This window comes from Haliotis rufescens, unplaced genomic scaffold (assembly GCF_023055435.1).
Source record: "Haliotis rufescens isolate VD_foot unplaced genomic scaffold, xgHalRufe1.0.p SCAF_51, whole genome shotgun sequence".
Lineage (NCBI taxonomy): Eukaryota > Metazoa > Mollusca > Gastropoda > Lepetellida > Haliotidae > Haliotis > Haliotis rufescens.
Genome location: NW_025964235.1, coordinates 2,860,836 through 2,883,670, shown reverse-complemented (window position 1 = coordinate 2,883,670; position 22,835 = coordinate 2,860,836). Strand labels below are relative to the sequence as shown.

The following is a 22,835-nucleotide window of genomic DNA, read 5'->3' as shown; positions in this document are numbered from 1 at the left end:
ACATGCCACACATTAATATATACATGCCACACATTAATACATACAGGCCACACATTAATACATACAGGCTACACATTAATATATACATGCCACACATTAATATATACATGCCACACATTAATACATACATATCACACATTAATATATACATGCCACACATTAATACAAACAGGCCACACATTAATACATACATGCCACACATTAATACATACAGGCCACACATTAATATATACATGCCACACATTAATACATACAGGCCACACATTAATATAAACATGCCACACATTAATACATACATATCACACATTAATATATACATGCCACACATTAATATATACATGCCACACATTCATACATACATATAACACATTAATACATACAGGCCACACATTAATATATACATGCCACACATTCATACATACATATAACACATTAATATATACATGCAACACATTAATACATACAGGCCACACATTAATATATACATGCCACACATTAATACATACAGGCCACACATTAATATATACATGCCACACATTAATACATACATATTATACATTAATATATACATGCCACACATTAATACATACATATCACACATTAATATATACATGCCACACATTAATACATATATATCACACATTAATATATACATGCCACACATTAATACATACATATCACACATTAATATATACATGCCACACATTAATACATACATATCACACATTAATATATACATGCCACACATTAATACATACATATCACACATTAATATATACATGCCTCACATTAATACATACATATCACACATTAATATATACATGCCACACATTAATATATACATGCCACACATTAATACATACATATCACACATTAATACATACATGCCACACATTAATACATACATATCACACATTAATATATACATGCCACACATTAATACATACATATCACACATTAATATATACATGCCACACATTAATACATACATGCCATACATTAATACATACATGCCACACATTAATATATACATATCACACATTAATACATACATGCCACACATTAATACATACATGCCACACATTAATACATACATATCACACATTAATACATACATGCCACACATTAATATATACATGCCACACATTAATACATACATGCCACACATTAATACATACAGGCCACACATTAATACATACATGCCACACATTCATACATACAGGCCACACATTAATATATACATGCCACACATTAATACATACATATCACACATTAATATATACATGCCACACATTAATACATACAGGCCACACATTAATACATACATGCCACACATTCATACATACAGGCCACACATTAATATATACATGCCACACATTAATACATACATATCACACATTAATATATACATGCCACACATTAATACATACAGGCCACACATTAATATATACATGCCACACATTAATACATACATATCACACATTAATACATACATGCCACACATTAATATATACATGCCACACATTAATACATACAGGCCACACATTAATACATACAGGCTACACATTAATATATACATGCCACACATTACTATATATACATGCCACACATTAATACATACATATCACACATTAATATATACATGCCACACATTAATACATACAGGCCACACATTAATACATACATGCCACACATTAATACATACAGGCCACACATTAATATATACATGCCACACATTAATACATACAGGCCACACATTAATATATACATGCCACACATTAATACATACATATCACACATTAATATATACATGCCACACATTAATATATACATGCCACACATTCATACATACATATAACACATTAATACATACATGCAACACATTAATACATACAGGCCATACATTAATATATACATGCCACACATTAATACATACAGGCCACACATTAATATATACATGCCACACATTAATACATACATATAACACATTAATATATACATGCCACACATTAATACATACATATCACACATTAATATATACATGCCACACATTAATACATACAGGCCACACATTAATATATACATGCCACACATTAATACATACATATCACACATTAATATATACATGCCACACATTAATACATACATATCACACATTAATATATACATGCCACACATTAATACATACATATCACACATTAATATATACATGCCTCACATTAATACATACATATCACACATTAATATATACATGCCACACATTAATATATACATGCCACACATTAATACATACATATCACACATTAATATATACATGCCACACATTAATACATACATATCACACATTAATATATACATGCCACACATTAATACATACATATCACACATTAATATATACAGGCCACACATTAATACATACATGCCACACATTAATACATACAGGCCACACATTAATATATACATGCCACACATTAATACATACAGGCCACACATTAATATATACATGCCACACATTAATACATACATATCACACATTAATATATACATGCCACACATTAATATATACATGCCACACATTCATACATACATATAACACATTAATACATACATGCAACACATTAATACATACAGGCCATACATTAATATATACATGCCACACATTAATACATACAGGCCACACATTAATATATACATGCCACACATTAATACATACATATAACACATTAATATATACATGCCACACATTAATACATACATATCACACATTAATATATACATGCCACACATTAATACATACAGGCCACACATTAATATATACATGCCACACATTAATACATACATATCACACATTAATATATACATGCCACACATTAATACATACATATCACACATTAATATATACATGCCACACATTAATACATACATATCACACATTAATATATACATGCCTCACATTAATACATACATATCACACATTAATATATACATGCCACACATTAATATATACATGCCACACATTAATACATACATATCACACATTAATATATACATGCCACACATTAATACATACATATCACACATTAATATATACATGCCACACATTAATACATACATATCACACATTAATATATACATGCCACACATTAATACATACATGCCACACATTAATACATACATGCCACACATTAATATATACATATCACACATTAATACATACATGCCACACATTAATACATACATGCCACACATTAATACATACATATCACACATTAATACATACATGCCACACATTAATATATACATGCCACACATTAATACATACATGCCACACATTAATACATACATGCCACACATTAATACATACATATCACACATTAATACATACATGCCACACATTAATATATACATGCCACACATTAATACATACATGCCACACATTAATACATACAGGCCACACATTAATACATACATGCCACACATTCATACATACAGGCCACACATTAATACATACATGCCACACATTCATACATACAGGCCACACATTAATATATACATGCCACACAATAATATATACATGCCACACATTAATACATACATATCACACATTAATATATACATGCCACATATTAATACATACAGGCCACACATTAATATATACAGGCCACACATTAATACATACAGGCCACACATTAATATATACATGCCACACATTAATACATACAGGCCACACATTAATACATACATGCAACACATTAATACATACAGGCCACACATTAATATATACATGCCACACATTAATACATACATATCACACATTAATACATACATGCCACACATTAATATATACAGGCCACACATTAATACATACATGCCACACATTAATACATACAGGCCACACAATAATATATACATGCCACACATTAATACATACATATCACACATTAATACATACAGGCCACACATTAATACATACATATCACACATTAATACATACATGCCACACATTAATACATACATATTACACAGTAATACATACATGCCACATATTAATACATACAGGCCACACATTAATACATACAGGCCACACATTAATATATACAGGCCACACATTAATACATACAGGCCACACATTAATATATACATGCCACACATTAATACATACAGGCCACACATTAATACATACATGCAACACATTAATACATACATGCCACACATTAATACATACATATCACACATTAATACATACATGCCACACATTAATATATACATGCCACACATTAATACATACATGCCACACATTAATACATACAGGCCACACATTCATACATACATGCCACACATTCATACATACAGGCCACACATTAATACATACATGCCACACATTCATACATACAGGCCACACATTAATATATACATGCCACACAATAATATATACATGCCACACATTAATACATACATATCACACATTAATATATACATGCCACATATTAATACATACAGGCCACACATTAATATATACAGGCCACACATTAATACATACAGGCCACACATTAATATATACATGCCACACATTAATACATACAGGCCACACATTAATACATACATGCAACACATTAATACATACAGGCCACACATTAATATATACATGCCACACATTAATACATACATATCACACATTAATACATACATGCCACACATTAATATATACAGGCCACACATTAATACATACATGCCACACATTAATACATACAGGCCACACAATAATATATACATGCCACACATTAATACATACATATCACACATTAATACATACAGGCCACACATTAATACATACATATCACACATTAATACATACATGCCACACATTAATACATACATATTACACATTAATACATACATGCCACATATTAATACATACAGGCCACACATTACATACAGGCCACACATTAATATATACAGGCCACACATTAATACATACAGGCCACACATTAATATATACATGCCACACATTAATACATACAGGCCACACATTAATACATACATGCAACACATTAATACATACATGCAACACATTAATACATACAGACCACACATTAATACATACATGCAACACATTAATACATACAGGCCACACATTAATATATACATGCCATACATTAATACATACAGACCACACATTAATACATACATGCAACACATTAATACATACAGGCCACACATTAATACATACAGACCACACATTAATACATACAGGCCACACATTAATACATACAAACCACACATTAATATATACATGCCACACATTAATATATACAGGACACACAACCACCTGTAAAAAAACGTGCAGCACAGGATCCTGCATTTAGTCATGCAGCCCCCCCCCCCCCCCCCCCCCCCCCCCCCCCACACCCCCACACCCCCTGCTGAATGGGTATAAAAATCCACATAAACGGCTGTTCATACAGTCCTTATAATGGCAGTAGAGGCGGTGACAGAATGCCAAGACTGAATGCAGCTCAACGGAACAACGCCATTGGGAGATTACAAGCTGGAGCAAGAAGTGGCCAGGCACTTTGGCGTATCCAGACAGACAATCTCCGCACTGTGGACACGATACAACAACACCAACAGAGTTGACGACAGACCCAGGTCAGGAAGACCAAGGGTGACAACCCAAGCACAAGATCGATTCATCCGGCTGCGAAACCTCCGAGACCGCACTACCACAGCCACGTCTACAACCACAAAGATCCCTGGGGTACGCAGAATATCAGATCAAACGGTACGCAACAGACTCAGGGAGGCTGGACTTTTTGCACGAAGACCTGTTCGACGTCATGTATTGACCCCACGTCATCTGGCGGACCGTCTGCTTTGGTGCCAACAGAGGGTTAGATGGGCACGTGCAAGGTGGAGAAATGTACTGTTTACTGACGAGTCCCGTTTCCTACTCACACGTGCTGACGGGCGTGCACGTGTCTACAAACGTCGGGGTGAACGTTACGCCCCCAACTGTGTGCAGCAGGTTGTCCCATTTGGCGGCGGGAGTGTCATGGTATGGGCCGGAATTCATCACGGTGGTAGGACCCCTCTCGTGCATGTAGCAGGTGCATTGACAGGTGTGCGTTACAGAGACTTGATCCTACAGCCTTACGTTCTTCCTAACGTCAACGTTCATGGCGGACATTTCCAGCAGGACACCGCTCGACCGCATATTGCACGTGTTTGTCAGGACTTCTTACAGCACAACAACATCCAGACATTACCTTGGCCAGCCCGGTCACCAGATTTGTCCCCGATTGAGCATCTGTGGGACGAGTTGGATCGACGCGTTCGAAGAAGGAATCCACCGCCCCAAACACTTCCGGCGCTTCTTGATGCACTTCAGCATGAATGGCAGCACATCCAACAGCGTGTTATTGACAACTTGATTGCATCTATAGGTCGTCGGTGTCAAGCGGTGATTGATGCACGTGGTTGGCACAACCGATACTGACATTTTCTGTACCCCTGTGACATTAACTGTATCGTGTACGTGTGTCTGTCTAGGTGAAACGATTAATGTTATGAACATTGTGTACAATGATCTTCAAACAGTGTTTCAATTATGGTTTCTGTGTCCTATTTTGAAACAATCGCATTATATTACATTTTGAAAGTCAGTGTCAAGTTTCTTTTTTTGAAGAGTATACTTACAGGCCACACATTAATACATGTTGGCCACGGACTCACACATCAATGCATACATGCCTCACATTAATACACACATGCCACACATTAATACATACATGCAACACATTAATACACACATGCCACACATTAATACACACATGCCACACATTAATACATGTTGGCCACAGAATCACACATTAATACACACATGCCACACATAAATACACACATGCCACACATTAATACATACAGGCCACACATTAATACATACATGCCACACATTAATACACACATGCCACACATTAATACATACATGCCACACATTACTACATGTTGTCCACAGACTCACACATTATTACACACATGCCACACATTAATACACACATGCCACACATTAATACACACATGCCACACATTAATACATACATGCCACACATTAATACATACAGGCTACATATTAATACATACATGACACACATTAATACGTGTTGGCCACGGACTCACACATTAATACACACATGCCACACAGTAATACACACATTCCACACATTAATACACACATGCCACACATTAATACATACATGCCACACATTAATACACACATGCCACACATTAATACACACATGACACACATTAATACATACATGCCACACATTAATACACACATGCCACACATTAATGCATACATGCCACACATTACTACATGTTGGCCACAGACTAACACATTAATACACACATGCCACACATTAATGCATACATGCCACACATTAATATATACATGCCACACATTAATACATACAGGCCACACATTAATATATACATGCCACACATTAATACACACATGCCACACATTAATAGATACATGCCACACATTAATACACACATGCCACACATTAATGCATACATGCCGCACATTAATACATACAGGCTACATAATAATACATACATGATACCATTAATGCATATATGCCACACATTAATACACACATGCCACACATTAATACATACAGGCTACATATTAATACATACATGACACACATTAATACGTGTTGGCCACGGACTCACACATTAATACACACATGCCACACATTAATACACACATGCCACACATTAATACACACATGCCACACATTAATACATACATGCAACACATTAATACACACATGCCACACATTAATACACACATGCCACACATTAATACATGTTGGCCACAGAATCACACATTAATACACACATGCCACACATTAATACATACATGCCACACATTAATACATACAGGCCACACATTAATACATACATGCCACACATTAATACACACATGCCACACATTAATACATTCATGCCACACATTACTACATGTTGGCCACAGACTCACACATTATTACACACATGCCACACATTAATACACACATGCCACACATTAATACACACATGCCACACATTAATACATACATGCCACACATTAATACATACAGGCTACATATTAATACATACATGACACACATTAATACGTGTTGGCCACGGACTCACACATTAATACACACATGCCACACAGTAATACACACATTCCACACATTAATACACACATGCCACACATTAATACATACATGCCACACATTAATACACACATACCACACATTAATACACACATGCCACACATTAATACATACATGCCACACATTATTACACACATGCCACACATTAATGCATACATGCCACACATTAATATATACATGCCACACATTAATACATACAGGCCACACATTAATATATACATGCCACACATTAATACACACATGCCACACATTAATAGATACATGCCACACATTAATACACACATGCCACACATTAATGCATACATGCCTCACATTAATACATACAGGCTACATAATAATACATACATGATACCATTAATGCATATATGCCACACATTAATACACACATGCCACACATTAATACATACAGGCTACATATTAATACATACATGACACACATTAATACGTGTTGGCCACGGACTCACACATTAATACACACATGCCACACATTAATACACACATGCCACACATTAGTACACACATGCCACACATTAATACATACATCCCACACATTAACACACACATGCCACACATTAATACACACATGCCACACATTAATACATACATGCCGCACATTAATACACACATGCCACACATTAAAGCATACATGCCACACATTACTACATGTTGGCCGCAGACTAACACATTAATAAAAACATGCCACACATTAATACACACATGCCACACATTAATGCATACATGCCACACATTAATACACACATGACACACATTAATACACACATGCCACACATTAATACATGTTGGCCACAGACTCACACATTAATACACACATGCCACACATTAACACGCATATGCCACACATTAATGCATACATGCCACACATTAATACACACATGCCACACATTAATACACACATGCCACACATTAATGCATACATGCCACACATTAATACACACATGCCACACATTAATACATACAGGCTACATACTAATACATACATGACACACATTAATGCATACATGCCACACATTAATACACACATGCCACACATTAATGCATACATGCGACACAATAATGCATACATGCCACACATTAATACACACATGCGACACATTAATACATACAGGCTACATATTAATACATACATGACACACATTAATACATACATGCCACATATTAATACATACATGACACACATTAATACACACATGCCACACATTAATACATACATGCCACACATTAATACATACATGCCACACATTAATGCATACATGCCACCCATTAATACACACATGCCACACATTAATGCATACAGGCTACATATTAATACATACATGACACACATTAATACACACATGCCACACATTAATGCATACATGCGACACATTAATACATACATGCCACACATTAATGCATACATGCCACACATTAATACACACATGCCACACATTAATGCATACATGCGACACATTAATACACACATGACACACATTAATACATACAGGCTACATATTAATACATACATGACACACATTAATGCATACATGACACACATTCATATACACATGCCTAACATTAATGCATACATGCGACACAGTAATACATCAATGACACACATTAATGCATACATGCGACACATTAATACATACATGACACACATTAATACACACATGCCACACATTAATACACACATGCCACACATGAATACACACATGCCACACATTAATACACACATGCCACGCATCAATACATACAGGCTACATATTAATACATACATGACACACATTAATACACACATGCCACACATTAATACACACATGCCACACATAAATACACACATGCCACGCATTAATACATACAGGCGACGTATTAATACATACATGACACACATTAATACACACATGCCACACATTAATACACACATGCCACACATTAATACACACATGCCACACATTAATACATACAGGCTACATATTAATACATACATAACACACATTAATACACACATGCCACACATTAATACACACATGCCACACATTAAGACACACATGCCACACATTAATACATACAGGCTTCATATTAATACATACATGACACACATTAATACACCCATGCCACACATTAATACACACATCCCACACATTAATGCATACATGCCACACATTAATACACATGCCACACATTAATACATACAGGCTACACATTAATACATACATGACACACATTAATACACACATGCCACACATTAATACACACATGCCACACATTAATACACACATGCCACCCATAAATACATACAGGCTACATATTATTACATACATGACACACATTAATACACACATTTATACACACATGACACACATTAATACACACATGCCACACATTAATGCATACAGGCTACATATTAATACATACATGACACACATTAATACACACATGCCACACATTAATACATACATGCCACACATTAATACACACATGCCACACATTCATGCATACATGCGACACATTAATACACACGTGCCACACATTAATACATACAGGCTACATATTAATACATACATGACACACATTAATACATACATGCCACACATTAATGCATACATGCGACACATTAATACATACAGGCTACATATTAATACATACATGCCACATATTAATACACACATGCCACACATTAATACATACATGCCACACATTAATACATACAGGCTACATATTAATACATACAGGCTACACATTAATACATACAGGCTACATATTAATACATACAGGCTACACATTAATACATACAGGCTACATATTAATAAACACATGACACACATTAATACACACATGACACACATTAATACACACATGACACACATTAATACACACATGCCACATATTAATACACACATGCCACACATTAATACATACAGGCTACATATTAATACATACAGGCCACACATTAATACATACAGGCAACATATTTATACATACATGACACACATTAATGCATACATGCCACACATTAATACACACATGCCACACATTAATGCATACATGCGACACATTAATACACACATGCCACACATTAATACATACAGGCTGCTTTTAATACATACATGACACACATTAATACACACATACCACACATTAATGCATACATGCGACACATTAATACACACATGCCACACATTAATACATACAGGCTACATATTAATACATACATGACACACATTAATACACACATGCCAAACATTAATGCATACATGCGACACATTAATACACACATGCCACACATTAATACATACAGGCTACATATTAATACATACATGACACACATTAATACACACATGCCACACATTAATACACACATGCCACACATGAATATACACACATGCCACACATTAATACATACAGGCATACATTAATACATACAGGCATACATTTATGCATACGTGACACACAGTAATACACATATTCCACACATTAATTCATACATGCGACACATTAATACACACATGCCACACATTAATACACACATGACACACATTAATACATACATGCCACACATTAATACACACATGCCACACATTAATACACACATGCCACACATTAATACATACAGGCTACATATTAATACATACAGGCTACACATTAATACATATAGGCTACACATTAATAGATATAGGCTACATATTAATACACACATGCCACACATGAATACACACATGCCACACATTAATACACACATGCCACACATTAATACACACATGACACACATTAATACAAACATGACACACATTAATACACACATGCCACACATTAATACACACATGCCACACATTAATACACACATGCCACACATTAATACACACATGCCACACATTAATACACACATGACACACATTAATACACACATGCCACACATTAATACACACATGCCACACATTAATACACACATGCCACACATTAATACATACATGCCACACATTAATACACACATGCCACACATTAATACATCCAGGCTACATATTAATACATACAGGCTACACATTAATACATACAGGCTACATATTAATACATACAGGCTACACATTAATACATACAGGCTACATATTAATAAACACATGACACACATTAATACACACATGACACACATTAATACACACATGACACACATTAATACACACATGCCACATATTAATACACACATGCCACACATTAATACATACAGGCTACATATTAATACATACAGGCCACACATTAATACATACAGGCTACATATTAATACATACATGCCACAAATTAATACGCATATGCCACACATTAATACATACAGGCTACATATTAATACATACAGGCTACATATTAATACATACATGCCACACATTAATACACACATGGCACACATTAATACATACAGGCTACATATTAATACATACAGGCCACACATTAATACAAACATGCTACATATTAATACATACAGGCTTCACATTAAAACATACATGCTACATATTAATACATACAGGCCACACATTAATACATACATGCTACATATTAATACATACAGACACACACATTAATACACACAGGCACACATATTATTACATACGGGCCACACGTTAATACATACAGGCTACATATTAATACATACAGGCTACACATTAATACATACAGGCCACATATTAATACATACAGTCACACACATTAATACAAACGAACATACACATTAATACATACAGGCACACATTAATACATACAGACAGACACATTAATACATACATGCCACGCATTAATTCAAAGTAACACACAGATTAATACAAACAGGTCACACATTAATATAAGCAGACCCACATTTCCTCTCACACAGACACACACATGAGAGGAGAAGCACCTATCGGAGTGCATCCAACACGAGGCCATGTGGCACGCACGCTCGGATCCCCAGCACCCGCCGGCTGAGTGGGCCCACGTACGGACACAGAGAAGCTGGGGCTTCTATACGGAAGTCCACCAGCCACGTATCATACACGGTGTCTGCAACATTCTTCCAATACGCACTCCGCTCATATGTGATCGACAGGGTAGCTAGCTGTCCAGGTGCCGACCTTCCCTCCCCCCACCTCCCCCACTCACGCTTTCCCCGCCGCTCGCACCTGTGCCAGGTAATCCACTCACAGCCGGCTATTCAACATGTGTTCTCTTCATTCAGTAAATTGTATAATTCGCCCCCAAGCCGATTGGGCGATACTCTGATAGACAGGATGAAGGTCGTCACGTGACCTGGAGCACAGCATGTGTACATATATTGATGATAGACGACGTATTTGAGAGACAGTAGGGGAACACAGTCCCACAGCATCAGGACCAGGCAGTGGCAGACCTTCTCTCAGGGCCCCTCCCTACTGCCCTACTACTACAGACGCTGGCTATGGTGGGGAAGGTAGCGAGCAGGAGTCTGCACACAACGCTGTTCCCCGTCCCCCAGGCGAGTGTAGGGAGGACCTCTGTACTCCTACCCTAGTGGCAGGCAGATCGCTAGGGGAGGACTTCCTCAGTGGAAGGAGAAGGACCATGGACTGTTATATTCGATGGAGTTTTTGTGTATTATTTATTACCGTGATTTATATGTGTGTTGTGACGCCAGCATCACCCCAGTTATCCGAGGTGGATGGAAAGGTGAGTGTTGACACTTTTCTTGTTTTCTAATGTCCATATGTGTTATCCCTCCACACCGAGTGTTCTCCAGGAGCACACGACACAGTCTCACACGCCGCACACGGCACAGTATCACACACCGCACACGACACAGTCTCACACACCGCACACGGCACAGTATCACACACCGCACACGACACAGTCTCATACACCGCACACGACACAGTCTCACACACCGCACACGACACAGTCTCATACACCGCACACGGCACTGGAAGCGGCACTGGGACAACCCGGATATTTCACAGTTGGAAACTTTACATATTTTTTAAACTTAACTTCCAGTGTCATATGTGTGAGTATTGTGTAGATATTTTCGTCGCTAAGGAACTATTACATGCTTGTTGAGTTGTAACGCTGAGAGGTGCTCACTTGTTCTGGAGTACAATGGTAGAGAAGGACGGCTTGGGGAGTCCCGTCTCCCGGCTTCAGTGTCACCTGTACACCCCACACCTCACTTAATGGCATAATCATTGGCTAGACTTTCTCGCCCTGGCCGAATGGTCTCTTGTCTCCAGGTCAACTAAAGCTGCTTTCCAGACCCCAAAGACTAATTTCCGAATAATCCCATCTCTCCGAAACTGACAACTTTCTGAAGAGTCATATCTTGTGTATACATAGTGCTTTCCTTCTACTAAGCGTGAGATGAAGTTACTCCATTGTCCCAACAATATGCACACAAAACGAAATACCTTTACCTCTTGGTAATTCTCCCCGTTAAATATCCCCCTCTTCCCTACCCCCATTTCCACCAGAGAGTAATAATCATATCCCTATCATGTAACTTATCAGGTATTATCCGCTCCATGTCCGCCGGCGGTCTCTCCCTCCCTCCCTCCTCTCTCCCCCGGTGTGTCGTGAGTTCTCTATGTGAGAGATTAGACAAGTAGCTGATGTTGTTATGTGGCTGATTGTCGTCACTGAAGGTGTCGGTCCCGTCCATTTATTGTGCGCAACCCAATTACCCGTGATGAATAGCCGCCAGCCCTTTCCCCAGTCGCAATGACCGTGTACCATGTTCTACCGTAACCAGCGTGACGTTGTCACGGCGCCCTGGGCCGGCGGTGCGACAGAGGATGGGTTGGATAACGGCCGCTTGTGTTTCCACTGCAGGAAAGTAATACGGTTGATTGCTAGAACCGACAACAGGGGTGTTATGTATATGGTAGTATTGTCCTCTCCCCTTCACCACAATCAAACAGAGGTGTTTCAACTCTCATATCTTGGAGCTAAAACGCCTGTGGTGTATGCCATGTAAATATTTACATAGAGCCAGTCAGTGTTCACAGGAAATGTTCGACACTTGTACATTTGTATATCCCAAATTAGCCTAATGAAGGATGATATGAAAGCCTCGCTGATCCTGGCGTCGATGCAGGGACATACGTCCTCCCACGTCTCTGACTCGAGTTGACTCACTGGGGTGCTTTTCACATACCCCTAGATGCGCTCTATCCAGCAGACGGAGTAGGATGTACACTTGGTGTCTTCACGTCAGTTACTGCAGATGTGTCCACACGTTGAATGTTTGGTGTGCAGATGTGTCCATACGTTGAATGTTTGGTGTGCAGATGTGTCCATACGTTGAATGTTTGGTGTGCAGATGTGTCCACACGTTGAATGTTTGGTGTGCAGATGTGTCCATACGTTGAATGTTTGGTGTGCAGATGTGTCCATACGTTGAATGTTTGGTGTGCAGATGTGTCCACACGTTGAATGTTCTGTGTGTCAATGACAGTCACTGCAGAAGTGTCCGTACTTTGAGTGTTCTGTGTGTCAATGACAGCATATGTGCCCTTTTGTGGAAAAAAACCGTACAGCATGCTACTAACTTTAGATAATGTAGGGCATAAACATTCGGCTTCAGTTAAAACATATATACTATTTTCTCATGATTTTGGTTTTGTTTGGCTGGCACAGACAGGTTTGTGGTGGTGGTGTGTGTGTGGTGTGTGTGTAGGGGGGGGGGGGGGGGGGGGGGGGGGGGGGGGGGGGGGGGGCGGGTTCTATTGATGGACAACTTCTCTATTACAATGAATGGGATGTTTCGGTGAAGATACTAACACCGTTACTAAGCAAGTGATGCAAATAACGGTGTAAGTGTCTACACCGAAACGTCGCATTTGTATATCCCTTGTTCATCCTACCAACTTCTAATGCCACTTCAACAGCTGTCGCAAACAGTTGGAGATAATACACGTTCAGTATGTTGAACGATTGTGCTATTAACTTGTTTCTTAAAAAATGGATATCTACTATAAATAACACTTTTTCAAGATGTAACCTTTATAGAGAATATGAAAGTTTGTTACAACCAGAAGGGTTAAATAGAGCTTCGAAATATTTTAGAAGGGGCCTATTACAGTTGAGAAGTATTGAAGGTAGGGGGCAAAAAAATTGACATATGCATGAGAAACTGCCCTTTATGTGATGGAGTAATAGAAGATATATGTACTACTTCTGAAGCTATTAGAAGTACATATCTGCAAAAGGCATATATCACTAATATAAATATGCATACATTTAAAAAGAGGATTGCAAAAACGATACAGAACAAATGAAATCACTATGAATGTTTCATTATCATGCTCATGAAAGAAGAAAGTATTTGTTAAACAATGTTATGTGCATAGCCACTACCATAAACATACATGTAAGTTGTTATTTGTATGTGGGCCTATGACCTTCATCCTGAATAAATGATTGATTGGCTGGATAGATCAGTGAACACCGGGTAGAACTATGACCAAGGGATAGATCACCGAATACTGGGTAGGTCTATGATCACTGGATAGATCACAGAATAGATCACTGAATACCGGGTAGATATATGATCACTGGATAGATCACCGAATAGATCACCGAATAGATCACCGAATACTGGGTAGATCTATGATCACTGGATAGATCACCGAATAGATCACCGAACACTGGGTAGATCTATGATCACAGGATAGATCACCGAATACTGGGTAGATCTATGATCACTGGATAGATCACCGAATAGATCACTGAATACTGGGTAGATCTATGATCACTGGATAGATCATAGAATAGATCACCGAACACTGGGTAGATCTATGATCACTGGATAGATCACCGAATAGATCACCGAACACTGGATAGATCTATGATCACTGGATAGATCATAGAATAGATCACTGAACACTGGGTAGATCTATGATCACAGGATAGATCACTGAATACTGGGTAGATCTATGATCACTGAATACTGGGTAGATCTATGATCACTGGATAGATCATAGAATAGATCACTGAACACTGGGTAGATCTATGATCACAGGATAGATCACTGAATACTGGGTAGATCTATGATCACTGAATACTGGGTAGATCTATGATCACTGGATAGATCACTGAATACTGGGTAGATCTATGATCACTGGATAGATCACTGAATACTGGGTAGATCTATGATCACTGGAACGATGACTGAATACTGGGTAGATCTATGATCACTGGATAGATCACTGAATACCGGGTAGATCTATGATCACTGAATACCGGGTAGATCTATGATCACTGAATACTGAGTAGATCTATGATCACGGGATAGATCACTGAATAGATCACTGAATGCTAGGTAGATCTATGATCACTGGATAGATGACTGAGTACCGGGTAGATGTATGATCACTGAATAGATCACTGAGTACCGAGTAGGTCTATGATCACTGGATAGATGACTGAGTACCGAGTAGATCTGTGATCACTGGATAGATGACTGAATAGATCACCGAATAGATCACCGAATACTGGGTAGATCTATGATCACTGGATAGATCACCGAATAGATCACTGAATACTGGGTAGATCTATGATCACTGGATAGATCATAGAATAGATCACCGAACACTGGGTAGATCTATGATCACTGGATAGATCATAGAATAGATCACTGAACACTGGGTAGATCTATGATCACTGGATAGATCACTGAATACTGGGTAGATCTATGATCACTGAATACTGGGTAGATCTATGATCACTGGAACGATGACTGAATACTGGGTAGATCTATGATCACTGGATAGATCACTGAATACTGGGTAGATCTATGATCACTGGATAGATCACTGAATACTGGGTAGATCTATGATCACTGGAACGATGACTGAATACTGGGTAGATCTATGATCACTGGATAGATCACTGAATACTGGGTAGATCTATGATCACTGAATACCGGGTAGATCTATGATCACTGAATACCGGGTAGATCTATGATCACTGAATACTGAGTAGATCTATGATCACGGGATAGATCACTGAATAGATCACTGAATGCTAGGTAGATCTATGATCACTGGATAGATGACTGAGTACCGGGTAGATGTATGATCACTGAATAGATCACTGAGTACCGAGTAGGTCTATGATCACTGGATAGATGACTGAGTACCGAGTAGATCTGTGATCACTGGATAGATGACTGAGTACCGGGTAGATCTATGATCACTGAATAGATCACTGAATGCTAGGTAGATCTATGATCACTGGGTAGATCACTGGATATATCACTGAGTACCGGGTTGAACTATGATCACTGGATAGATCACTGAATAGATCACTGAATGCTGGGTAGATCTATGAACACATCGTAGATCTATAGACAATGGATAGATCATTGAGCACCGGGTAGATCTGTACAACGCTTGTCAGTTTATGTTCTCAGTGCAGTGGGTAACCTCCGCCTCTCACGGTGAGTTAGGATTCAAGCATATCGCTCCCTCACGATACGTCATCAAAAGCATTCCCCGATATCTAGAAGGAAAGAATGTGGCGAGTATTTTTTTCGTTGTCAAGAAAGTTTGAGGCCACTATCAGCGCAAAGGGGGGCGTCCTCGCAAGACCCGGCATATTTATCTCGATGTCCCGTCGACTTGAGACATGGCCTTATTCAAGCATAGCGTCAGTTTGTTGTGGAAGCAATTATTGCGACAAATTAATCTGTTTGCCACCTAACAGCCGGCCACCAGTCACCCGGAGTCAGCCTGGCTATGCTGGAGGCGAGAACACCGCCTGACAGGCGAGAAAAACGCCCGACAGGCGAGACGTTACGGTAATACACAGATGTGGCAATGTCGTACAGAACGACTTCTAATTGGAGGACCGCTTGTAGCCGCAGCATTACCCCTGTCGTGACGTACTGTCATATATATATATATATATATCATTGCCCATGTCGTGACGTACTGTCATATGTGTAGCATTACCCCTGTCGTGACGTACTGTCACATATATATATATATATCATTGCCCATGTCGTGACGTACTGTCATATGTGTAGCATTACCCCTGTCGTGACGTATTGTCATATATATAGCATTACCCCTGCCGTGACGTACTGTCATATATATATATCATTGCCCATGTCGTGACGTACTGTCATATATATATCATTGCCCATGTCGTGATGTACTGTCATATGTGTAGCATTACCCATGTCGTGACGTACTGTCATATATATAACATTACGCATGTCGTGACGTATTGTCATATATATATCATTGCCCATGTCGTGATGTACTGTCATATGTGTAGCATTACCCCTGTCGTGACGTATTGTCATATATATAGCATTACCCCTGCCGTGACGTACTGTCATATATATATATCATTGCCCATGTCGTGACGTACTGTCATATGTGTAGCATTACCCCTGTCGTGAAGTACTGTCATAAATATAGCATTACCCATGTCGTGACGTACTGTCATATGTGTAGCATTACCCCTGCCGTGACGTACTGTCATATATATATATATATCATTGCCCATGTCATGACGTACTGTCATATATATAGCATTACCCCTGTCGTGACGTACTGTCATATATATAACATTACGCATGTCGTGACGTACTGTCATATGTGTAGCATTACCCATGTCGTGAAGTACTGTCATATATATAGCATTACCCCTGTCGTGACGTACTGTCATATGTGTAGCATTACCCCTGTCGTGACGTACTGTCATATAAATAGCATTGCCCATGTTGTGACGTACTGTCATGTGTGTATCATTACCCATGTCGTGACGTACTGTCATATGTGTAGCATTACCCCTGTCGTGACGTACTGTCATGTGTGTAGCATTGCCCATGTCATGACGTACTGTCATATGTGTAGCATTACCCCTGTCGCGACGTACTGTCATGTGTTAAGCATTGCCCATGTCGTGACGTACTGTCATGTGTGTAGCATAAGCCATGTCATGACGTACTGTCATGTGTGTAGCATTATCCATGTCATGACGTACTGTCATATATATAGCATTACCCCTGTCGTGACGTACTGTCATATGTGTAGCATCGACCATGTCGTGACGTACTGTCATATGTGTAGCATCGACCATGTCGTGACGTACTGTCATATGTGTAGCATTGCCCATGCCATGACGTACTGTCATATATAGCATCTGAACACGTCAGATATACCAGATCGGTGCCATCTATAAAATGCATCACTAGGTTGTACGTGCCGAGAAATGATAACATGTTAGTGTAACATTGCGCTCTAGGAAAGTAACAGTTCACCAGTCAGCACAAGATAGGCGTTTGTCAGATTCAAGCATGATGACCCAGTGGCCCCCGTGGTCTGGTTTATTTCTCTGGTGCTGCACGGCCGAGGCCACTGACGTCCCTGCAGATGTCGTACACAACCCCCGCACGATTTGCCACAGACATTACCTGCCTGCTTTCCCGATTCTGACACTACCTTTCCTCGGCTGGTGTCCGTAATTATGTCGGCTGTCTGTACTGATGTCGGCTGTCCGTACTGATGTCGGCTGTCTGTACTGATGTCGGCTGGTGTCCGTACTTATGTCGGCTGTCTGTACTTATGTCGGCTGTCTGTACTGATGTCGGCTGTCTGTACTGATGTCGGCTGTCCGTACTGATGTCGGCTGGTGTCCGTACTGATGTCGGCTGTCTGTACTGATGTCGGCTGTCTGTACTGATGTCGGCTGTCCGTACTGATGTCGGCTGGTGTCCGTACTGATGTCGGCTGTCTGTACTGATGTCGGCTCTCCGTACTGATGTCGGCTGTCTGTACTGATGTCGGCTGTCAGTACTTATGTCGGCTGTCTGTACTGATGTCGGCTGTCTGTATTGATGTCGGCTGTCTGTATTGATGTTGGCTGTCTGTATTGATGTCGGCTATCTGTATTGATGTCGCCTGTCCGTACTGATGTCGGCTGTCTGTACTGATGTCGGCTGTCTGTACTGATGTCGGCTGTCTGTATTTAAATGTCGGCTGTCTGTACTGATGTCGGCTGTCTGTACTGATGTCGGCTGTCTGTACTGATGTCGGCTGGTGTCCGTACTGATGTCGGCTGGTGTCCGTGCTGATGTCGGCTGTCTGTACTGATGTCGGCTGTCTGTACTGATGTCGGCTGTCTGTACTGATGTCGGCTGTCTGTACTGATGTCGGCTGTCTGTACTGATGTCGGGCGTCCGTACTGATGTCGGCTGTCTGTCCTGATGTCGGCTGTCTGTATTGATGTCGGCTGTCTGTATTGATGTCGGCTGTCTGTACTGATGTCGGCTGTCTGTATTTCAATGTCAGCTGTCTGTACTGATGTCGGCTGTCTGTACTGATGTCGGCTGGTGTCCGTACTGATGTCGGCTGGTGTCCGTGCTGATGTCGGCTGTCTGTATTGATGTCGGCTGTCTGTACTGATGTCGGCTGTCTGTACTGATGTCGGCTGTCTGTACTGATGTCGGGTGTCCGTACTGATTTCGGCTGTCTGTCCTGATGTCGGCTGTCTGTATTGATGCCGGCTGTTTGTATTGATGTCGGCTGTCTGTACTCATGTCGGCTGTCTGTACTGATGTCGGCTGTCTGTACTGATGTCAGCTGTCTGTACTGATGTCAGCTGTCTGTACTTATGTCGGCTGTCTGTACTGATGTCGGCTGTCCGTACTGATGTCGGCTGTCCGTACTGATGTCGGCTGTCCGTACTGATGTCGGCTGTCTGTACTGATGTCGGCTGTCTGTTTTGATGTCGCTGTCTGTACTGATGTCGGCTGTCTGTATTGATGTCGGCTGTATGTATTGATGTCGACTGTCTGTACTGATGTCGGCTGTCCGTACTGCTGATGTCGGCTGTCCGTACTGATGTCGGCTGTCCGTACTGATGTCGGCTGTCGGTACTGATGTCGGCTGTCTGTTTTGATGTCGCTGTCTGTACTGATGTCGGCTGTCTGTATTGATGTCGGCTGTATGTATTGATGTCGACTGTCTGTATGATGTCGGCTGTCTGTTTTGATGTCGCTGTCTGTACTGATGTCGGCTGTCTGTATTGATGTCGGCTGTATGTATTGATGTCGACTGTCTGTATGATGTCGGCTGTCTGTACTGATGTCGGCTGTCTGTACTGATGTCGGCTGTCCGTACTGATGTCGGCTGTCTGTACTGATGTCGGCTGTCTGTACTGATGTCGGCTGCCTGTACTGATGTCGGCTGGCCGTACTGATGTCACTCACTCACAGTAGACCAGTGTCACGACCTACTCCAAACCTACGTATGACATTATGACGTTCAGTAGAGTTTACTCCACAAGTACATGCGTGGAGTGCATTATAGAATCCAACATTAAGAACTAACTTGCTTTGTAAGTATGTTATTTTCCATCTAGAATTGCATCTGTTGCATATGTCATAATCTGCCAACCAATCGTTTTAAATTTGCCAGACCGAGGCACCTGATTAATTTAGAATATGATCCATATGCCGCCGACACTTGGGTCCTACTTGTTCTGATGGATGGCCTGTCATCCCGCTTTTGAACGTCGTTTCATTTTACAGTAAACGATACATCCATTTTAATAATTTAGAGAAATGTGAACTAAGTGATTCATTGGCATTTCCAAATGGCTTTC

The 22,835-nt window shown here is 39.6% G+C and overlaps 1 protein-coding gene across 7 annotated transcripts in view; it reads left to right on the top strand.

The window, feature by feature from the left end:
- The first annotated feature begins 13,210 nt into the window (after positions 1-13,210).
- The window catches only part of LOC124128355 (SPARC-related modular calcium-binding protein 1-like), a 120,860-nt gene continuing 111,235 nt past the window's right edge, over positions 13,211-22,835 (top strand). For 3 of the 7 annotated variants that reach the window (XM_048384865.1, XM_048384870.1, XM_048384869.1), the window contains exon 1: positions 13,211-13,895. In XM_048384865.1, the coding sequence (XP_048240822.1) occupies positions 13,791-13,895 (105 nt within the window). In that variant the 5' untranslated portion in view covers positions 13,211-13,790. The remainder of the gene's footprint in view (positions 13,896-22,835) is intronic. The other 4 variants (XM_048384867.1, XM_048384864.1, XM_048384868.1 and 1 more) reach the window with 3 other exon arrangements.